Genomic DNA, 15,306 nt, shown 5'->3' on the forward strand with positions numbered 1-15,306 from the left:
TGGTCTTAAAGGTGCTACTGGACTCTGATTTTATTAGGCTGAAGACCAACATGTCTGCCCTCGGAAACTACCGCACCATCCTGCCACGGTTACGGTTACTCTTACGAAAACGCCTCCGTCCCGTGAAATAGAAAAGGGACGGGGTCTCCCCCCCCTCCCCTCCACAACATCCCTTCTCTAGGCACAGCTGTATTTCAAAGAATGGTTCAACTTGCATCGTGTTTATTGAAACCAAGGGGAAGACAAAAGGGTACGGAGGGAGATCCAGCTCTTGGAGTCAGAGCAGGAAGGGCTCGTTCCCCTTTTTAAAAATGACGAGCCAATCTTGCCGCTTGCAGCCGAGATTCACCTGCCGTTTTCAATTTCCCCTTCAAATGCCAAGGGACTAGAAACTTGCCGCCGTTTTTAATTAAACGGGGGTGGGGAGGGGGAGATTGCACAAGTGAGCCCTTTTTCTGTAACAGAGGAGGGTGGGGAAGGAGGGCAGCACCTCTACACAGCCCTTCCCCCAAAACACACACCTGCACTGCCTTTTAGAAAAGAGTCGAACACGGCGATCAACACAGTGAGCAAGCAGTGAGGAGATGCTACAAGGCGATGACTGGGCGGGATTGTCAACGACCCAACTAAAGAAGAAGAGGTGTGAGGGGGTGAAAAGGAAGGCCATTTCACTTCTAGAGTTTCAGGAGGGTTCCTTGGACTCTTCCCCCACAACCAAATCCCGATCTCTTTTCAAATGCTGGACCCACTGAAGCAGCTAAGAGTCTGTCCCCTGCGAGAAGCATCCGGCATGCCAAACAACTGCAAAATAATCTCCTTCCTTTTCTCCCGAGTTAGTATGTTCTTAATCAGACTCCAGAAGAATCATGCACGCTAATGAGCCGGGGAACCCAGATGTGGGCTTGGCGTCCGTGGCCAGCCGGTGGGCTCTCCGGCTCCATACCAGAGGGAAGTCCAACCCCAGGCGAGCAATTGGACACGCCTACAAGGCCGTGCTTGTCTCGGAAGCCCAGCTGTCCTCTACCAGTTATGAAGGCAGGGAAGAGAGAGGGAGGGTGCGACCAGATCCAAAATCAGAGCCTTTCCCTGTCCGGTGGGATTGCTCTGCCGTGCGGGGGGAAAGAAGCGTTCAGCTGGGAAAGCTCCTGCAGGAAGCCAGCTCTCTGATCGGGAAGACTCGCGCCACGGAAAACAGGAGTGCCTCTCGTTTAGAGCGATGCCAGGGTCCCTGGGCACCAGCTGTTCGCTTTTGTGCAGTGAGTGCTCTCGCTGGTCCGAGCCAGATCCAGCCCAGCAGCTCCTCCCCGCTCGGGACTGGCGGGCAACCCAGCCGCCAAGAAAGCATCCGTGAGACGAGGTGCCGCTCCGACTGCAAGCCAGAGGGCCTCTCCCGGGCTTTCACTGCTCCTTGACGCGGTCGGCTGGCGCTATGGGGCCGGCTTGGAGTAGCCCCGCTGAGTGGCACGCCTCTTCTTCGGAATCGGGACTCTCCAGCTGGCTGTCTTCCATGCTGAGGTCGCTCCAGAGCGGGAGGTGCTCGACGCCGCTTCCGGCGAGGCGGCTTCCTCCGTCAAAGCTTGGGTTCGAGGCAGAAAGAAAGGAGAAACCAACGCATTCAGAAGAATATGGGTATTTCTCCAACCCTTCCCGGGTCAACATCCTTGAGTGCCTGAACTGCTGCCCCCCCCCCCAGAAGAGGCCTCCAGAAGCCCCCTGTTCACCCTGGCATGGCGTGGACCTGGGAGACCTGACAGCAAGAACTCCATCACATGAGATGTCAAAGGGAGAGCAGTCCTCCAAGCAAAGAAGGCGGAGGGGGAGAGGAGAAGGGAGAGAATAAGTGAGATGCCTCTCAGGCTGGGCTACCCCAGAAGTGCTGGGAGCCAAGACGACCCAGGCCAACATAACTACAGAGGGACAAGGAAGAGGTCGAGGCAAGAGGGAGGAACACAGAGGGAGAACGGACAGAGAAGGACAGAAAGGACAGCAGCTCCACGGGCCATGTGACAGCCCTCCTGGAAGGCTGCAAGGAAGGGTGACCGCGGAGTTCGAACTAGGACCAGGCAGACTGGGGGACAAATCCCTACTCAACCAACATGATCACTGCAACAGTCACGCAAAGCTTAGCCTACCCTACAGGCTTGTTGTTAGGTTAGCTGGCCAGGTCACCCAGGTCTGACTCAGGGATCCTTTTTATATATATCCATTTCCAGTTTGGCTCAAGAAGGGGTGAACAGAGATATTCTTGACCTGGTTTTGTCCTACCAATAAGCCTCGGGTCTTAGAGGGGGCTGGGAGTTTGGGCTCTCACTTGTGCAGCTCACCTGCCACCCAAATCCCCTCTTGCCAGCGTGGCGGAGCGGCTGTCCTCCTCCTGTGCCCAGCCGCAGTTCGACATGGCATAATGGAGGATGGCATCCGTGACGCTCAGGGCGCCCCGTCCTTGGACGCAGGCTTCAATCTCCGGCACGGAGAGCTGGCTCTGCAGGAAGAGGTGGAGCTGGCTGTCGGAAAGGAGGACGACGTTTTGGACCACCCTGGAACAAGGAGAACATCAGAACGTCAGAAGAGCCCTGCTGGATCATCAGGCCAGTGGTCCATCTGGTCCAGCATCCTGCCTCACACAGTGGCCAACTTCAAGGTGGACATGGTGGTGGTGATGATGATGATGGTGATGATGATGAAGGAGGAGGAGGAGGAGGAGGTGAAGAAGAGTTAGTTCTTATATGTCGCTTTTCTCTACCCAAAGGAGTCTCAAAGCAGCTTACAGTCGCCTTCCCTTTCCTCTCCCCACAACAGACACCCTGTGAGGTGGGTGCGGCTGAGAGAGCCCTGATATTCCTGCTCAGTCATAACAGCTTTATCAGTGCCGTGACTAGCCCAAGGTCACCCAGCTGGCTGCGTGTGGGGGAGCACAGATTCAAACACGACTCCTCAGATCAGAAGTCCTCACTCCTAACCACTACACCAAGCTGAGGCCTTCTCCTGATGTTGCCTCCTGGGTCCAGGATTGAGGCTGATTGCCTTTGAACGTGGAGGTCCCCCTCAGTCACCATGACCAGCAGCCATCAATAGACTCATCCTCCACGAAATAATCCAATCCCCTTTAAAGCCATCTATATCTGTGGCCATCACTACGACCTCTGGCAGCAAATTCCCCCTTTCAATCCCTTGCTGCGTAAAGTGGTATTTCCTTTTGTCCGTCCTGCACCTACTGCCCGTCCAGTTTGGATGCCCCCGAGTTCTAATATTTTAGGCGAGGGAGGAAAGGTTTTCTATGCCAGATGAGTTCAGAACCCAGAGACAGAAGGAAGGTCTTGCTAAACCAAGTAGAGCGTCTTCAAACCCTCAATCATCGGCTCCTCCGTTTTCCGCAAGAGAAACCGGAGTGATAGATGCGCCCTCCTCCCTCCCTGCGTTTTCCACTTACTTCTCCAGGAACTGCTGAAGACCCTGCCGTCGCTTCTCGATGAACTCATCCGTATTGCCAGCAAAGAAAGTGGACTTCCCTGGAAGCTCTGGGACGGGCCTGGGGGGTAGGAGAAGCACAAGGAAAACATCCCACGTGAACAAGCAAGAAGTATCCATGGCTTCTCGGCATAGCCTTGTGCACTACAAAGAGAGCATCTCTTTGAGCGTCTGTCCTTTTTATCAGCCATTTTGTTCCGGTCAGCTTGGTGGGAAGCCTCGCACCCATAGCTTTTCCTCCTGAAATGCTAATAAATGGGAATTGGGGGGCAGGTTTTGATGACCCAACCACGCAGGAAAGCCCATTTTCTCTATATGCCCCAGACCCCAACTGGGGGTCTCATGCACTTGCCGTTTACCTTTCACAAACGCACAGAAATCCATGATTTTCATCATGTCTGTTTTGGCTTTCCCATAACCGAACTGCTAAGATCATGCCGCACAAACTTGCAAAGACTCAGCACCTCTTCTAGTCAACCTGGAGGGCTTTGACCTCAGCCAGGAGTCCCCCAACGCGGTCCCAAGTGGTTTTAGAATGTGAACAGGGCCAGGTGAGGCTTCTGATTGGCCACTGGAGACATGATGGATGTGCAGACTTTTAAAACTGTTGCTTTGGCAGCAGCTACCACTACAGCACAAGCATCTTTGCTGTGCGGCGGAAGGCAAGCTGTGGCGGCCGTTGTGTGGTTGTGCCCACTACGCTGTCTCAGAATTGCAGAGGCGGCAACAGGCTCAAATAGAACAGGGACCAGCATCTAGTCTGGCTTGGCCCTCCAGAATCAGCATTTGCAGAGCAGAATTTTTGCAGCCATGTCGGGATCAGAACTCCCCTGACAGCTGAGTGATGTCAAACTATATTTACAAAACCTCCAGTTTCAAATCTGTTCAAGAGGGATGGGCACGAACCCCATTTTTGTGGTTCGCTTTGTGCCTGAACCACGAACCAATACACCGGCTCTCCAGCGGAAGCAGATAATATTCGCTTGTGAGCCATTTAATTTTTCAACTCTTGCTTTCTGCTCCCCATGTTTTTTTGCGGGGAGCAGAAAGCAGCATTCAAATGGCTCGGAGCCCTTTAAACCAAACAGCTGAAGGGTGGGGAGTCTTCCTGAACAGCCACTGCATCCAAATTCGTGGAAGTTCACGGAAGATCCTCAGCTTGCAACCTCGCATGCACAAGAAGTCTCCCCGTAGTTTTTTTGAGCTTCATGATCGTCTTCGAGATTTATGCAGGGAATAAAAGCAGAGTCACTCAGAAAAAGAAGTTTCTAAGCTTGGGAGAAGCAGAATCTTGACTGTTCCCGACAGTCAGCTTTGGAGTAAAGCAAGCTGTTTAAGAAAAAGAAGGCTGCTGTTTCATACTTACACTAATCCAGCATTCTTCTGCAGCTGTTTCTTCAGCCACACAAACTCCCGGTACCGTCTGCGCACACAAGATGTCTTGGCGGTGAAAGCTTTGCTGTTGGTCTGCATAAAAGACAGGAGGGACATACCTCATATTGCAGGGTCCCCGTCCTCTCTTTCTAACTCTGGCTCCCTCTGCTGGCTGCTATGTTAAAACCAAACCGGTGTTATAAGCACCTGGCTCCAAAGGACAAGGAAGTAGAGCAGAGTAGTCAAACTGCGGCCCTCCAGATGTCCATGGACTACAATACCCAGGAGCCCCCTGCCAGCATTCGCTGGCAGGGGGCTCCTGGGAATTGTAGTCCATGGACATCTGGAGGGCCGCAGTTTGACTGCCCCTGAATTAGAGGCTCTGCTGTATCAGCGCTGTGGTGAGCCCAAGATCACCCAGATGGCTGCATGTGGGGGAGCGGGGCATCAAACCCAGCTCACCAGATTAGAAGTCCGCACTCCTAACCACTCCACCAAGCTGGCTCTCAATATGGCCTGTTTGGTATACTTTTGAGAATCCGTTGCTGTTCTACTTGCATTCCTCCTTTTTTTTTTTTTTTAAGTGGTTTATATATTTTAAAAAAATCTTAAAAATAAGATCTATCCATTCTGAACCCTCCAGAAGAATACAGCATAAATAGATAACGGGCAAATAGAAACTGCAGACCATGTTTTATGACTCTGAACCTTTCTCTAATGGTATTTGTCTCAGATTGATTGTCCCGTGCTTAAGAGGTTTCCTGGGCGTTCTGATCCAGGAATGATGGGGACCCTCAGGTGTCTGCCTCTTCTGCAGCATTCTGCACCGGCAGAAACAAAATCCATCCAAAATCCAATGCCTTAAGACAGGGTGATTTATTTGTAAAATTCGTACTTGTCCTATTGGGAGTTGTTCTATTTTATTCTGCCCCATGGAGGATGGTTCTATTTCCCCCTTTATCTCTGTTGCATCTGTTTTTTTTTTAATGTACTGTGTTTTACCACTGTTCGGGGCTATGACCGTTTAAATAAAGGACGGAGCTGAACGGCAGCATAGTTTTCAGTAGGATAATATGCATCCCCAATAAGAACGGCCATCTAATCAGCCGTGGGAGCTTGCTGGTGACCCTGGGTCAGCCATGCACACACACTCAGTCTAACCTACCTCACAGGGTTGTTGTGCAGATAAAACAGAGACAAGTGCTTTGGGGAGAAAGGCAAGCTATAAATGAATGAATAATTATCCCTTTTTAAAAGCAGTTTATCCATTGTACCTTAGAACCTGTGGCAAAGAGTGCCACAAACCACATGACATCACGTGGGCAGGTAGTTGAGTTCCTGCAATGTCCAGGGGGTTGGACTAGATGACCCTGGAGGTCCCTTCCAACTCTACAATTCTATTCCATGATTCTATGTGGCATACCAAGCCTTAGACATACTTGTTACCCATTTCGATAGATGACCAAGATTTGATATCTTGTTGAAGAGTATTTTTTCTGTGCAATTCATAGAATTTTTGCGCACAAAAGGTGCTCTCCATCATTTTAGTTGCTCTACTGTGACATTCTCCAATTGTCGCACTTCAACTTTCCCATACTTACATGGAGAAATATTTTGTAATCCACATAAGAGTTCCAGGAACCCTCATTCTGGACACGAGGGTCTTGGACACGCACGGTGGTCAGCTCCTAGGAGGAAAGGCAGGAGGGGAAATGAAAGATTATATTCACACATTTATCCCCTCAGTACTGCTCTCCAGTCTTCCGGCAGTCTGTGGGAAGAGAGAGAATCCATCCATCTTGAAGGAGGCAATCCTCAAACACACGAGGAAAAACCTCCCTGGAACCAACCCAAATTTAGGATGCTTTAGGATGCTTATGGCTGATCCTGCATTGAGCAGGGGGTTGGACTAGATGGCCTGTATGGCCCCTTCCGACTCTATGATTCTAGGATTCTATTCAAATTCCTCTAGCCAGAGGACAGCCAGATGCTCCCATGGAAGCTCTCGAACCAAGTATGAAGTCAATGGCCTTTCTTGTTTAGTTTGTCCCTGCCAGGAGTGTTATGTTTCTGCCATTCATTTGTGTTGTTTGTAGAGTGTAGATATAGGAATGCTTATTGATGTGAATTGCTTTTGGTGCCTTTATTGCCCACTCTGGTTTTCCTCTGCTTTCACACCCTCCCCCCAATCCATCTTCTGGGGAAGACAGCATGGTGTCTTTGATATGGACATGCTGATTTCACACTGTCTCATTTGTTTTGGCACTTGAAGTTCTCCGGTGGATTCCCCCAGAAGGGGGGATCTGGGTTCAGGTGGGAGAACCTCCAACTGTATCCCATGAGGCCAGTTCTGGCAGCATTCAGCTTTGGTTTACTCGTTGGCTATTAATAAAATCGTGAATTGGGCAACCTGCAGAAACCTCCCAGTCCCTAGTGCTCAGAAGTATACTGCCTCTGAACATGGAGGTTCCTTTCAGCTGACCCACCATGACTTTGTCCAACTCTAGTTTACAGCTTCTTGTGGTGCAGAGTGGTAAGGCAACAGACATGCTGTCTGAAGCTCTGCCCATGAGGCTGGGAGTTCAATCCCAGCAGCCAGCTCAAGGTCGACTCAGCCTTCCAAGGTTGGTAAAATGAGTACCCAGCTTGCTGGGGGGTAAACGGTAATGACTGAGGAATGCACTGGCAAACCACCCCGTATTGAGTCTGCCATGAAAACGCTAGAGGGCATCACCCCAAGGGTCAGACATGACCTGATGCTTGCACAGGGGATACCTTTACCTTTAGTTTACAGCAGGGGATGTGGAACGGTACAGCATAGACCATTCTTGTCAGTTCTCAAAAAGGTATGTTACAACACAACTACAGCACGAAAAACAGGCGGTTCTGAATAAGTATACCAACAGAAAAAAGAGAACCTGTCCCAGGCTATCAAAATCCGTATACTATAATATTTATACAACACACTTCAATAAGTTATTGAATCAAACATCAAAATGTGTCTTATCTCTATTTTAATAATGAATGAAGCAACCAAAGCAGACTCTAGATTTGTGCCAATTTCAACGTTGACTTTTCATCAGTGGTTGTTTCCTCCTATCATTGTCAAAATTATTTCTAATATTCCAGTATTTTTTCCTATTCTGTATTGCTGACAATACAGAGCTGTCTCTTGATAAAACTCTCCTATCCCTGCAAGCTGAAGACCATGTTATAGTAGGAGTAGAATTTATGCCACGGCTTTGAGGTGGATATATAGTAAAAAGACACGATTGCCAGCATTCTTTGGAGTGGTTGAGAGTGGTGAAGAACCAGGCTAAATTCCCCACTCCTCCACATGAAGCCTGATGGATTGGCCAATCGCAGCTCTCTCAGAGCTCTCTTAGCCCCACCTGCCTATTAAGGTGTGAGGAGAAGAAGGGAATGTGATTTGAGCAGGGGTAGCCAAACTGCGGCCCTCCAGATGTCCATGGACTGCAATTCCCATGAGCCCCTGCCAGTCCATGGACATCTGGAGGGCCACAGTTTGGCTACCCCTGGATTTGAGACTCCTTAGGGTAGAGAAAAATGGGATATTAAAACCCCAATCTCCTTCTACTCTCTGGGGCCTCAGGCAGAGATCTTTGAGATCATCTACTACCAGATCCTTTTAACTGGAAATGCCAGGGACTGAACCTGGGACCTTCTGTGTGCCAAGCAGAGCCACAGCCCCTCCGTCCAAACCAAGGAAAGAGAATGACTGGAGGATGATATTGTGTGGGTGCTCCCAGAAGCCCTGCTTCCAGTTTTGAGACGCAGGACTAAGAAAGAATACCCTTACAGAAGCAGCCTGAGCGACGATATGGCCCAAGCCGTTAATGCAGCCATCTCAGTGACCGGAGAACATGAGACAAAAGATGAGCTGTGCTCTCCATCAGCCACCCGGCAAGCTTAGTTGACCTCTACTTAAGGCCACACCCAGTCTGAATTTCCAGATGCAGCTTCCCATTTCTGATGGGGGAGGAAAGAGACTGAGGTCAGGAAATCAGATCTGCTACAGCCCAACAGCTTACCTCTTGGTCTTGATATCCTAACATCCTACATCCACGGCCCTCTGGGAAGCATCTGTTGGAGAAGGAAAAGGATAAATTAACACAGGCAGGTGCCCTCTTGAAGAGAATGTGGCTCATTCAGTGCTCTTCCGGAGCAATCTTCTTCTGCTCTGTTCACTTTTATAACAGACTATTAAGCAAAACCAAAGCCAGGTTTCGTTTTATGATCTGGGGAACTCAGGTTCAAATCCCCGGTCTGGAATTGGACCGGTTGCTGTTTCTCTGTCTAGTCGTTAGAGTGGTTGTTGTAAGGAGAAAATGGATGAGTTCCTTGGAGAAAAGGCAAGAGAAGAATGCACTAAACAAATAAAGTGCATTGTGGGTCATCATTCTTAGATTATATATATAAATCTTTAAAAAGAGATGTGGTGTTTTTATCCACGAGTCACTGAATCTCTGATTAATCAATCAGCACATTTTTTTTTAATACAAGCATTTTAAAAAGCTAAAGAAGGCAAGAAGTGAGGGAGGGCGGGTGTAATGGTCAGTTCTAGAATAAGGTCACCAAGTTAAGTTTTATGGCAAGTCCCAATCTGAACTCATAGTTTCTCGGTCCAGCACCCTACCAAGGGAACCATGAATACCCCCATAGGAGCTGCAGAAAGGGGCATCTGTAGGACTAATAGGCCTTGTAATTCTTGAATAGGATCCCTTGTAAAGGTAAAGGTAAAGGTATCCCCTGTGCAAGCACCGAGTCATGTCTGACCCTTGGGGTGACGCCCTCCAGCGTTTTCATGGCAGACTCAATACGGGGTGGTTTGCCAGTGCCTTCCCCGGTCATTACCGTTTTACCCCCCAGCAAGCTGGGTCCTCATTTTACCGACCTCGGAAGGATGGAAGGCTGAGTCAACCTTGAGCCGGCTGCTGGGATTGAACTCCCAGCCTCATGGGCAAAGCTTTCAGGCGGCTGCCTTACCACTCTGCACCACAAGAGGCTCATAGGATCCCTTGTAGGCCTGCCAAAAAGTGTGGTAAGTTCATCACTTATGTCTTAGGGAAGTCCAAGGTTGCCACATTGACTTACCACATGATCCAAGTGACTACCTCAAATGTTACCTCAGCTTTAAGAATTTTTAAAACCTATTTACCTCAGCTTCTTTGTCTTTTTTCTGTTCTTTTCTTTTTTTACAAAACATGGCTTACAGCTTGCTTTTCTTCCCAATAAGGACCTAAAGCAGGAAAAACTACCAGCCTCTTCTCCTCCATTTTATCCTCACAATAACAACCCTGTGAGGTAGGTTAGGCTGAGAGAAAGCCCAAAGTCACCCAATAAACTGGCATAACAGAGTGGGGACTCAGACCCAAATATCCTGGATCCTAGCCCTCCACTTTAACGACTACACTGCACTGGCTGGAGCACACACAGAAGCAATTTCCATTGGCATGAAGTTAAATCTAAATTTAAATAATACATCCACATACCTTAGATTATTTAGAAGGAAATCATGTTACGTATGTGGGGGGTCATGTATGCCTGAAAGAAGCCTTGTTAATGCTTGAATCCTAGTTTCATTTACTGCTTAGGTAGGACAAGAGAGAGCCATGTGGGCCTGAAAAAACAGAACAAAGTTTGAGTCCAGGGGTACCTTTAAGACAGACAAACTTTAATTGTGGGGATAAGCCTGTGCTCAGAACTAAACTAAGCTGGTCTTAATGGTGACCCTGCACTCAAAATTGGTTATCTTGCTTGGGTAGGACTACAGCGTTCCTCTAATTTAAAGCAGTAACATTTAAAAGGCACAGCACAGTTTATATTGTGAACTGTTCTAAATGCTTCCTTGTCCCCTGAGGTCAGGGCCAGAGACATACCTAAATAGGTTCCTGCACTCGCTCAATTAGCTCATCTGGCTGGCTAATTGTTTCTGTAGTATTGTTTAAATTAGATTGCAAAGCCCTTGGCAATTCTTATCTGATCCGCTCTCCCTCTTCTTGAGAAGGGCCACCCATCACCATAGTTTTTCTCCCAGGGCGCCAGGAGGAGCATTGTGATGGAGATGAACTTGGATGTACTCTGCTAATTTCTTTTCACACCTCTGAGAGAACAAACATCCCCATACAATCTCCTTGTGGGGGCTAATTTCCGGTTCCTCAAGGCACAGAAAGCATCTGCCACTCCTCTTCAGACTAGCCTGTAAAATAGCTTGGGTCTGAGACATGGGAGAAATGTGCAGGGAGAAATGTGACTCCAGGCTTCCATTTCAGGAGATCCCAGGCAGCTGTAAACACCAATCAGGCGCTCTTCAGAAGTAAACCAGGGAGAAAAGTTGAAGCATTTGGGGCAATGGAGACTATTTATGGGTTAATGCTACGCGAGAGGAATGCTGTGCCTTTTTGCAATTCAAAGGACTCTTCTGGTGAAGGGGGGGGGGACAAAGGGAAAGCCATTTTCAACCCAACTTGTTGAGTTTGTTTTCATTTCTCTCTCATAACATAGGCAGTTGCCTTCCTCGCTTGGACATTTGCCCAGGCTTCTCCTCAAGTTCACAAGAGGGTTGAGGACCGGTCCTTTCTTACCGGAGAACACAGGCTGTTTTATGTTAGAAGAAACGTCCTCTGGCATTCTTCCACGCAAAGTGAAGAGGAAGCTACACAAGAGAGTGTTCTGCAAGCTATGCCCTGAAGGGTCCTCCCAGTTGCAAGAGGGACTGGAGCTGGTATATGTTGATAGATCAAGGCGGGGAGCTGTTTGGGTCTGTCTGCAAAAGAAGAAAAGAGCAAGAGTCCAGGAGAACCTTAAAGGCTAAGAAAACTTGAGACAGGGTAGGAGCTTTTGTGAGTCACTGCCCACTTCTTCATTCTGAAGAATTGAGCAGCGACTCAGGAACATTCATCCCCCGCCACACATTTTTTTCGTCCTTAAGTCGCTCCTGGATTCTTGCTCTTTTCTACTGGTGTACGTTGAGAGCTCAGACATGAATAGCCGAAGCCATTACATCTCCAAAGCTAAGCTGGGTCAGCCCTGGTTATGGTTTGGATGGGAGACCACTGAGGAAGTCCAGGGTCACTATTGCAAGCCACCTGGGAATGTCTCTTGCCTTGAAAATCCCAAGGGGTTGCCATCTGGCACGTTCCATCACCACCACGTATGTTGAGAAGAAGAGTCCCAAATATATCTAGCCCACTGCACAAGGCGGGGCGGGGTGGATCTGGCAAAACAGACCAGAGCAAATACCTCAAGGATCAGTTGCCACTCAAAGTTATACACATGCCTTTTTCTGGAAGGGTAAGCCTGTGGCATTTATTTGCCAGGACAGGCCCATGTCCCAGTCAGTTCAGAAGATAGCTGTTCACTCCAGTAGAACAGAGTTCCCTCTAGCCTGCTCCCTTCAGAGCTTTAAAAAGCCCTTAGAAGCCAGTATTGTAGTGACTAAGATCAGACTAGGATCTGTGAGAGCCAGGTTTGAATCCCCTCACTCTGCCGTGGAAACTTCTGGATGACCTTGGGCCAAGTGACAGGTGCAGAGCCTAATTGACCTACCTTACAGGGTTGTAGGGAGGATAAAATAGAGGAGAGGTGAATGATGTAAGTCACTTGGGGTCCCTATTGGAGAGAAAAGTGAAGCATAAATGAAGCAAATAGGCTACAGAACTAAATAAGTAAAGTAATACATTAAAAACTGGTTAGCCCTTGCCTTGACTGCCCCTCCCCTGAAGAGTTTAGCTCCAAAATCCGTTTCCAAAGTGAACAGCTGAAACAGACAAACAGATGAAAAAGTCTCAAAGAGTTCTTCCAACAGCTGGCGTGATGTAATAGCTGAAATGTCAGGCTAGGAGACCCAAGTTCAACTCCACCCTGTAGCTGGAGGGTTGGAGCAGAGCTGCCTGAAACGCATCCCCTCCAAGACGGAGGTCCTGCGGTTGGGAAGGGCCTCCCCAGCCTGGCCAGGGTGCAACTTAAGATCTCAGCCGGAGCAGGAATTTGGGCATGCCTTTTGACACCTCCCTATCGAGATACCTGCTCCACGCAGCATTTTCCCACCTGCACCAGGCGAGGCTATTAGTGCTCTACCTGTCCCCAGAGGAAGGAAGGAAGGAAGGAAGGAAGGAAGGAAGGAAGGAAGGAAGGAAGGAAGGAAGGAAGGAAGGAAGGAAGGAAGGAAGGAAGGAAGATCAGGCTGAGAGAGAATATGATTGGCCCATGGTCACCCAATGAGTTTACCCCTCCCTTTCCCTCCCATAAACATTTTGGATTGCCAGAAGCAGCCTTCAAGGAAAGAGGTCAGACATTCCAAAAAGGCTCAAGGTCCAGGCGCTTCTCTTACCCACTCTCTTTGCAACAAAGTTGGGAGTCCAGGGGCACCTTTAAGACCAACAAAGTTTAATTCTGGGAATAAGCTTTCAATTTTAAAGATGCCCCTAGAGTCATACTTTTTTCTACTGCTTCAATCCAGCATGGCAGCCCACCCAAATCACTCTCTTCGGTCACTGAACATTGCTGTTGGCTGGTATGCACTTTCTACTACAAACAGGAAGACATGCACAGGCCATCATCCCAATTTTGCCATCTGAAAGAGCGCTAGATCAGGAAAAGGCTAAGAACATGAGCCACATTCAAATCCCAGAACAAGCACAAACTCCCCAAACAAACTCTGGACAACATCTCATTCTCCACTCATACTTAATAAAATGGGGTTTAATAGCCAATTCTATTTAAAATCCTTATAACAGTTTGACTTTTTTTGTACACTTGATATATTATGCAATTACAGACTTTTGTGGTAAAGGATTGGGGTGAATCTACTGAAGGATGTTGCTCTAGCCTGGTTACAGTACTCCACAAATCTCATACCCTTCCTCTACTGACACAGGTGCAAACCCCGGCACCTTCTCCTTGCTCTGTTTATTTATTTTTAATTACAGAGTATAGAATAAATGGTCCGTACAACTAGAGAGCCAGCTTGGTGTAGTGGTTAGGAGTGCAGACTTATAATCTGGCGAGCCGGGTTTGATTCCCTGCTCCCCCACATGTAATCAGCAGAGTGACCTTGGGCTCACCACAGCACTGAGAAAGCTGTTCTGACTGAGCAGTTCTGCCAGAGCCTTCTCAGGGATAGGAAAGGGAAGGCGATGGTAAACCGCTTTGAGACTCCTTCGGGTAGAGAAAAGCAGCATACGAGAACCAACTCTTCTTCTACCCCCACGGGGCTAGGATGAGAGATCCCGAGGTCACCGAATCTTGTGGCAGAGCCAGAATTTGAACTCAAGTCTCCCTGTTCCCATTTCAACACCGACATCGCTGGCAACCAATCAGACTCCAGTTTTGCAAGCTTTTTTACATTTCTGCCAGGCCCGAAAAACAACTACCCTACCCTGAACCCTCATGAAGCTGTCTTATTTGGAATCAGACCAGACCCATGTGGTCTCCAGGAACTAACATCAACTGTCCAAGTTCCCAGCAGGTGCCAGGGAGGAAACCTGGGACCTTTGCATGCAAGGCAAGATGCTCTACCAGGGCACCACTGCCTCCTCCCTCAAAACAGCCTTCCCGCCGTGGAAGAACCCCTGAAATAGCTTTCAGGTTTCGAGGAAGCCCTTCAGAGATGTGGCCGCAGAAGTAAGATGCAGGAGGCAGGCAATCCATTGATTCATCACTGGCCAATTTTCCCTTGTGGAGAAAGAGACAAGGCCTGTCAAAGGGGACTCCAGTGATGTCTGGGGATGTCAGCGGCCATCCAAACTGGGAAAGACTGCGGTACCCAGGCGGAGCTCTCACGTCACCCCAGAATCCCTGCCCCAAGACAATTCCCAGAAATGGGGTGGGGATGGGGCTTAGATGGGGCAGGAAAAGGCCAGGGAAGACGCAGAAGAGCACCCCTGGCAAGCTATTCTTGGGAGTCACTTGTGTTTGCTCCAGAAACAAGGTGCATGTCTCTGCAAGCGTTGCAAAGACGCTCCGAAATGCTCCAGGGACTCGGATCGAGAGAGGAAGGGAGCGGCCTTACCAAGGGCTCCAGCATGCCATCCCGGGTCTCTTCAAACCCTGGCAGGCAGCGGCTCCTCCCAAGGGCTCCCACCCCACTGGCCCACCCACCCAAGTCCCATCCATTGCAACCCAGGAAGCAAAGGAGCGCCCACCAACAGCTGCACAAGGCGCCAGGGAGGGCGTTGGGGGTTTCCTGCCCGCAAATCCTCTACACTGAGCCCCTCCCAGCCTTCCCCAAAGATTGAAGCCCCCTGCCCGCTGCCTCTTTCCTGAGCCAAGCCCTTTCCATCCCGGGTAACCCCTTCCCACGTGCCCTCCCCTCTTCCCCTGCGTCCACCCCCTTCACTTACGGTCCTGGTTGCCTTTAATAGCTTTCCCCCAGCACGCTCCCTTTCGCGGCGGCCCCTTTAAGACTCCCGAAGCCCAGCCGCCTGTCGTGCGCGCTCTCAC

General features: G+C 49.3%; 1 protein-coding gene across 10 annotated transcripts; it reads right to left on the bottom strand.

The window, feature by feature from the left end:
* Positions 1 to 200: 200 nt before the first annotated feature.
* On the bottom strand, positions 201 to 15,306 carry SNX11 (sorting nexin 11). 10 transcript variants are annotated; one of them, XM_077314229.1, is made up of 11 exons: positions 15,207 to 15,270; positions 12,566 to 12,622; positions 12,412 to 12,474; positions 11,448 to 11,629; positions 10,356 to 10,483; positions 8,895 to 8,946; positions 6,444 to 6,530; positions 4,835 to 4,935; positions 3,431 to 3,529; positions 2,325 to 2,537; positions 201 to 1,576 (listed from the first exon to the last, which is right to left on the bottom strand). In XM_077314229.1, exons 6-11 carry the CDS (start codon positions 8,916 to 8,918, stop codon positions 1,399 to 1,401), a joined length of 702 nt encoding a protein of 233 aa, XP_077170344.1. In that variant the 5' UTR covers positions 8,919 to 8,946; positions 10,356 to 10,483; positions 11,448 to 11,629; positions 12,412 to 12,474; positions 12,566 to 12,622; positions 15,207 to 15,270; the 3' UTR covers positions 201 to 1,398. The 10 variants fall into 10 exon arrangements, with proteins under 10 accessions (XP_077170344.1, XP_077170342.1, XP_077170348.1 ...); XM_077314227.1 differs by lacking the exon at positions 12,566 to 12,622 and having other exon boundaries at positions 15,207 to 15,297; XM_077314233.1 differs by lacking the exon at positions 11,448 to 11,629.

This window comes from Paroedura picta, chromosome 16 (genome assembly GCF_049243985.1).
Source record: "Paroedura picta isolate Pp20150507F chromosome 16, Ppicta_v3.0, whole genome shotgun sequence".
NCBI classification, from domain to species: Eukaryota; Metazoa; Chordata; class Lepidosauria; order Squamata; family Gekkonidae; genus Paroedura; species Paroedura picta.

Excerpts from the sequence above, each read along its gene's own strand:
- SNX11 (XM_077314230.1), bottom strand. The coding sequence starts at position 8,918 with ATGTTAGGATATCAAGACCAAGAG. Across the intron at positions 2,538-3,430 it reads CTTCAGCAGTTCCTGGAGAA|GGTGGTCCAAAACGTCGTCC; the intron begins GTAAGTGGAAAA and ends TCCTTGTTCCAG. Across the intron at positions 1,577-2,324 it reads AGAGGGGATTTGGGTGGCAG|CTTTGACGGAGGAAGCCGCC; the intron begins GTGAGCTGCACA and ends CTCGAACCCAAG.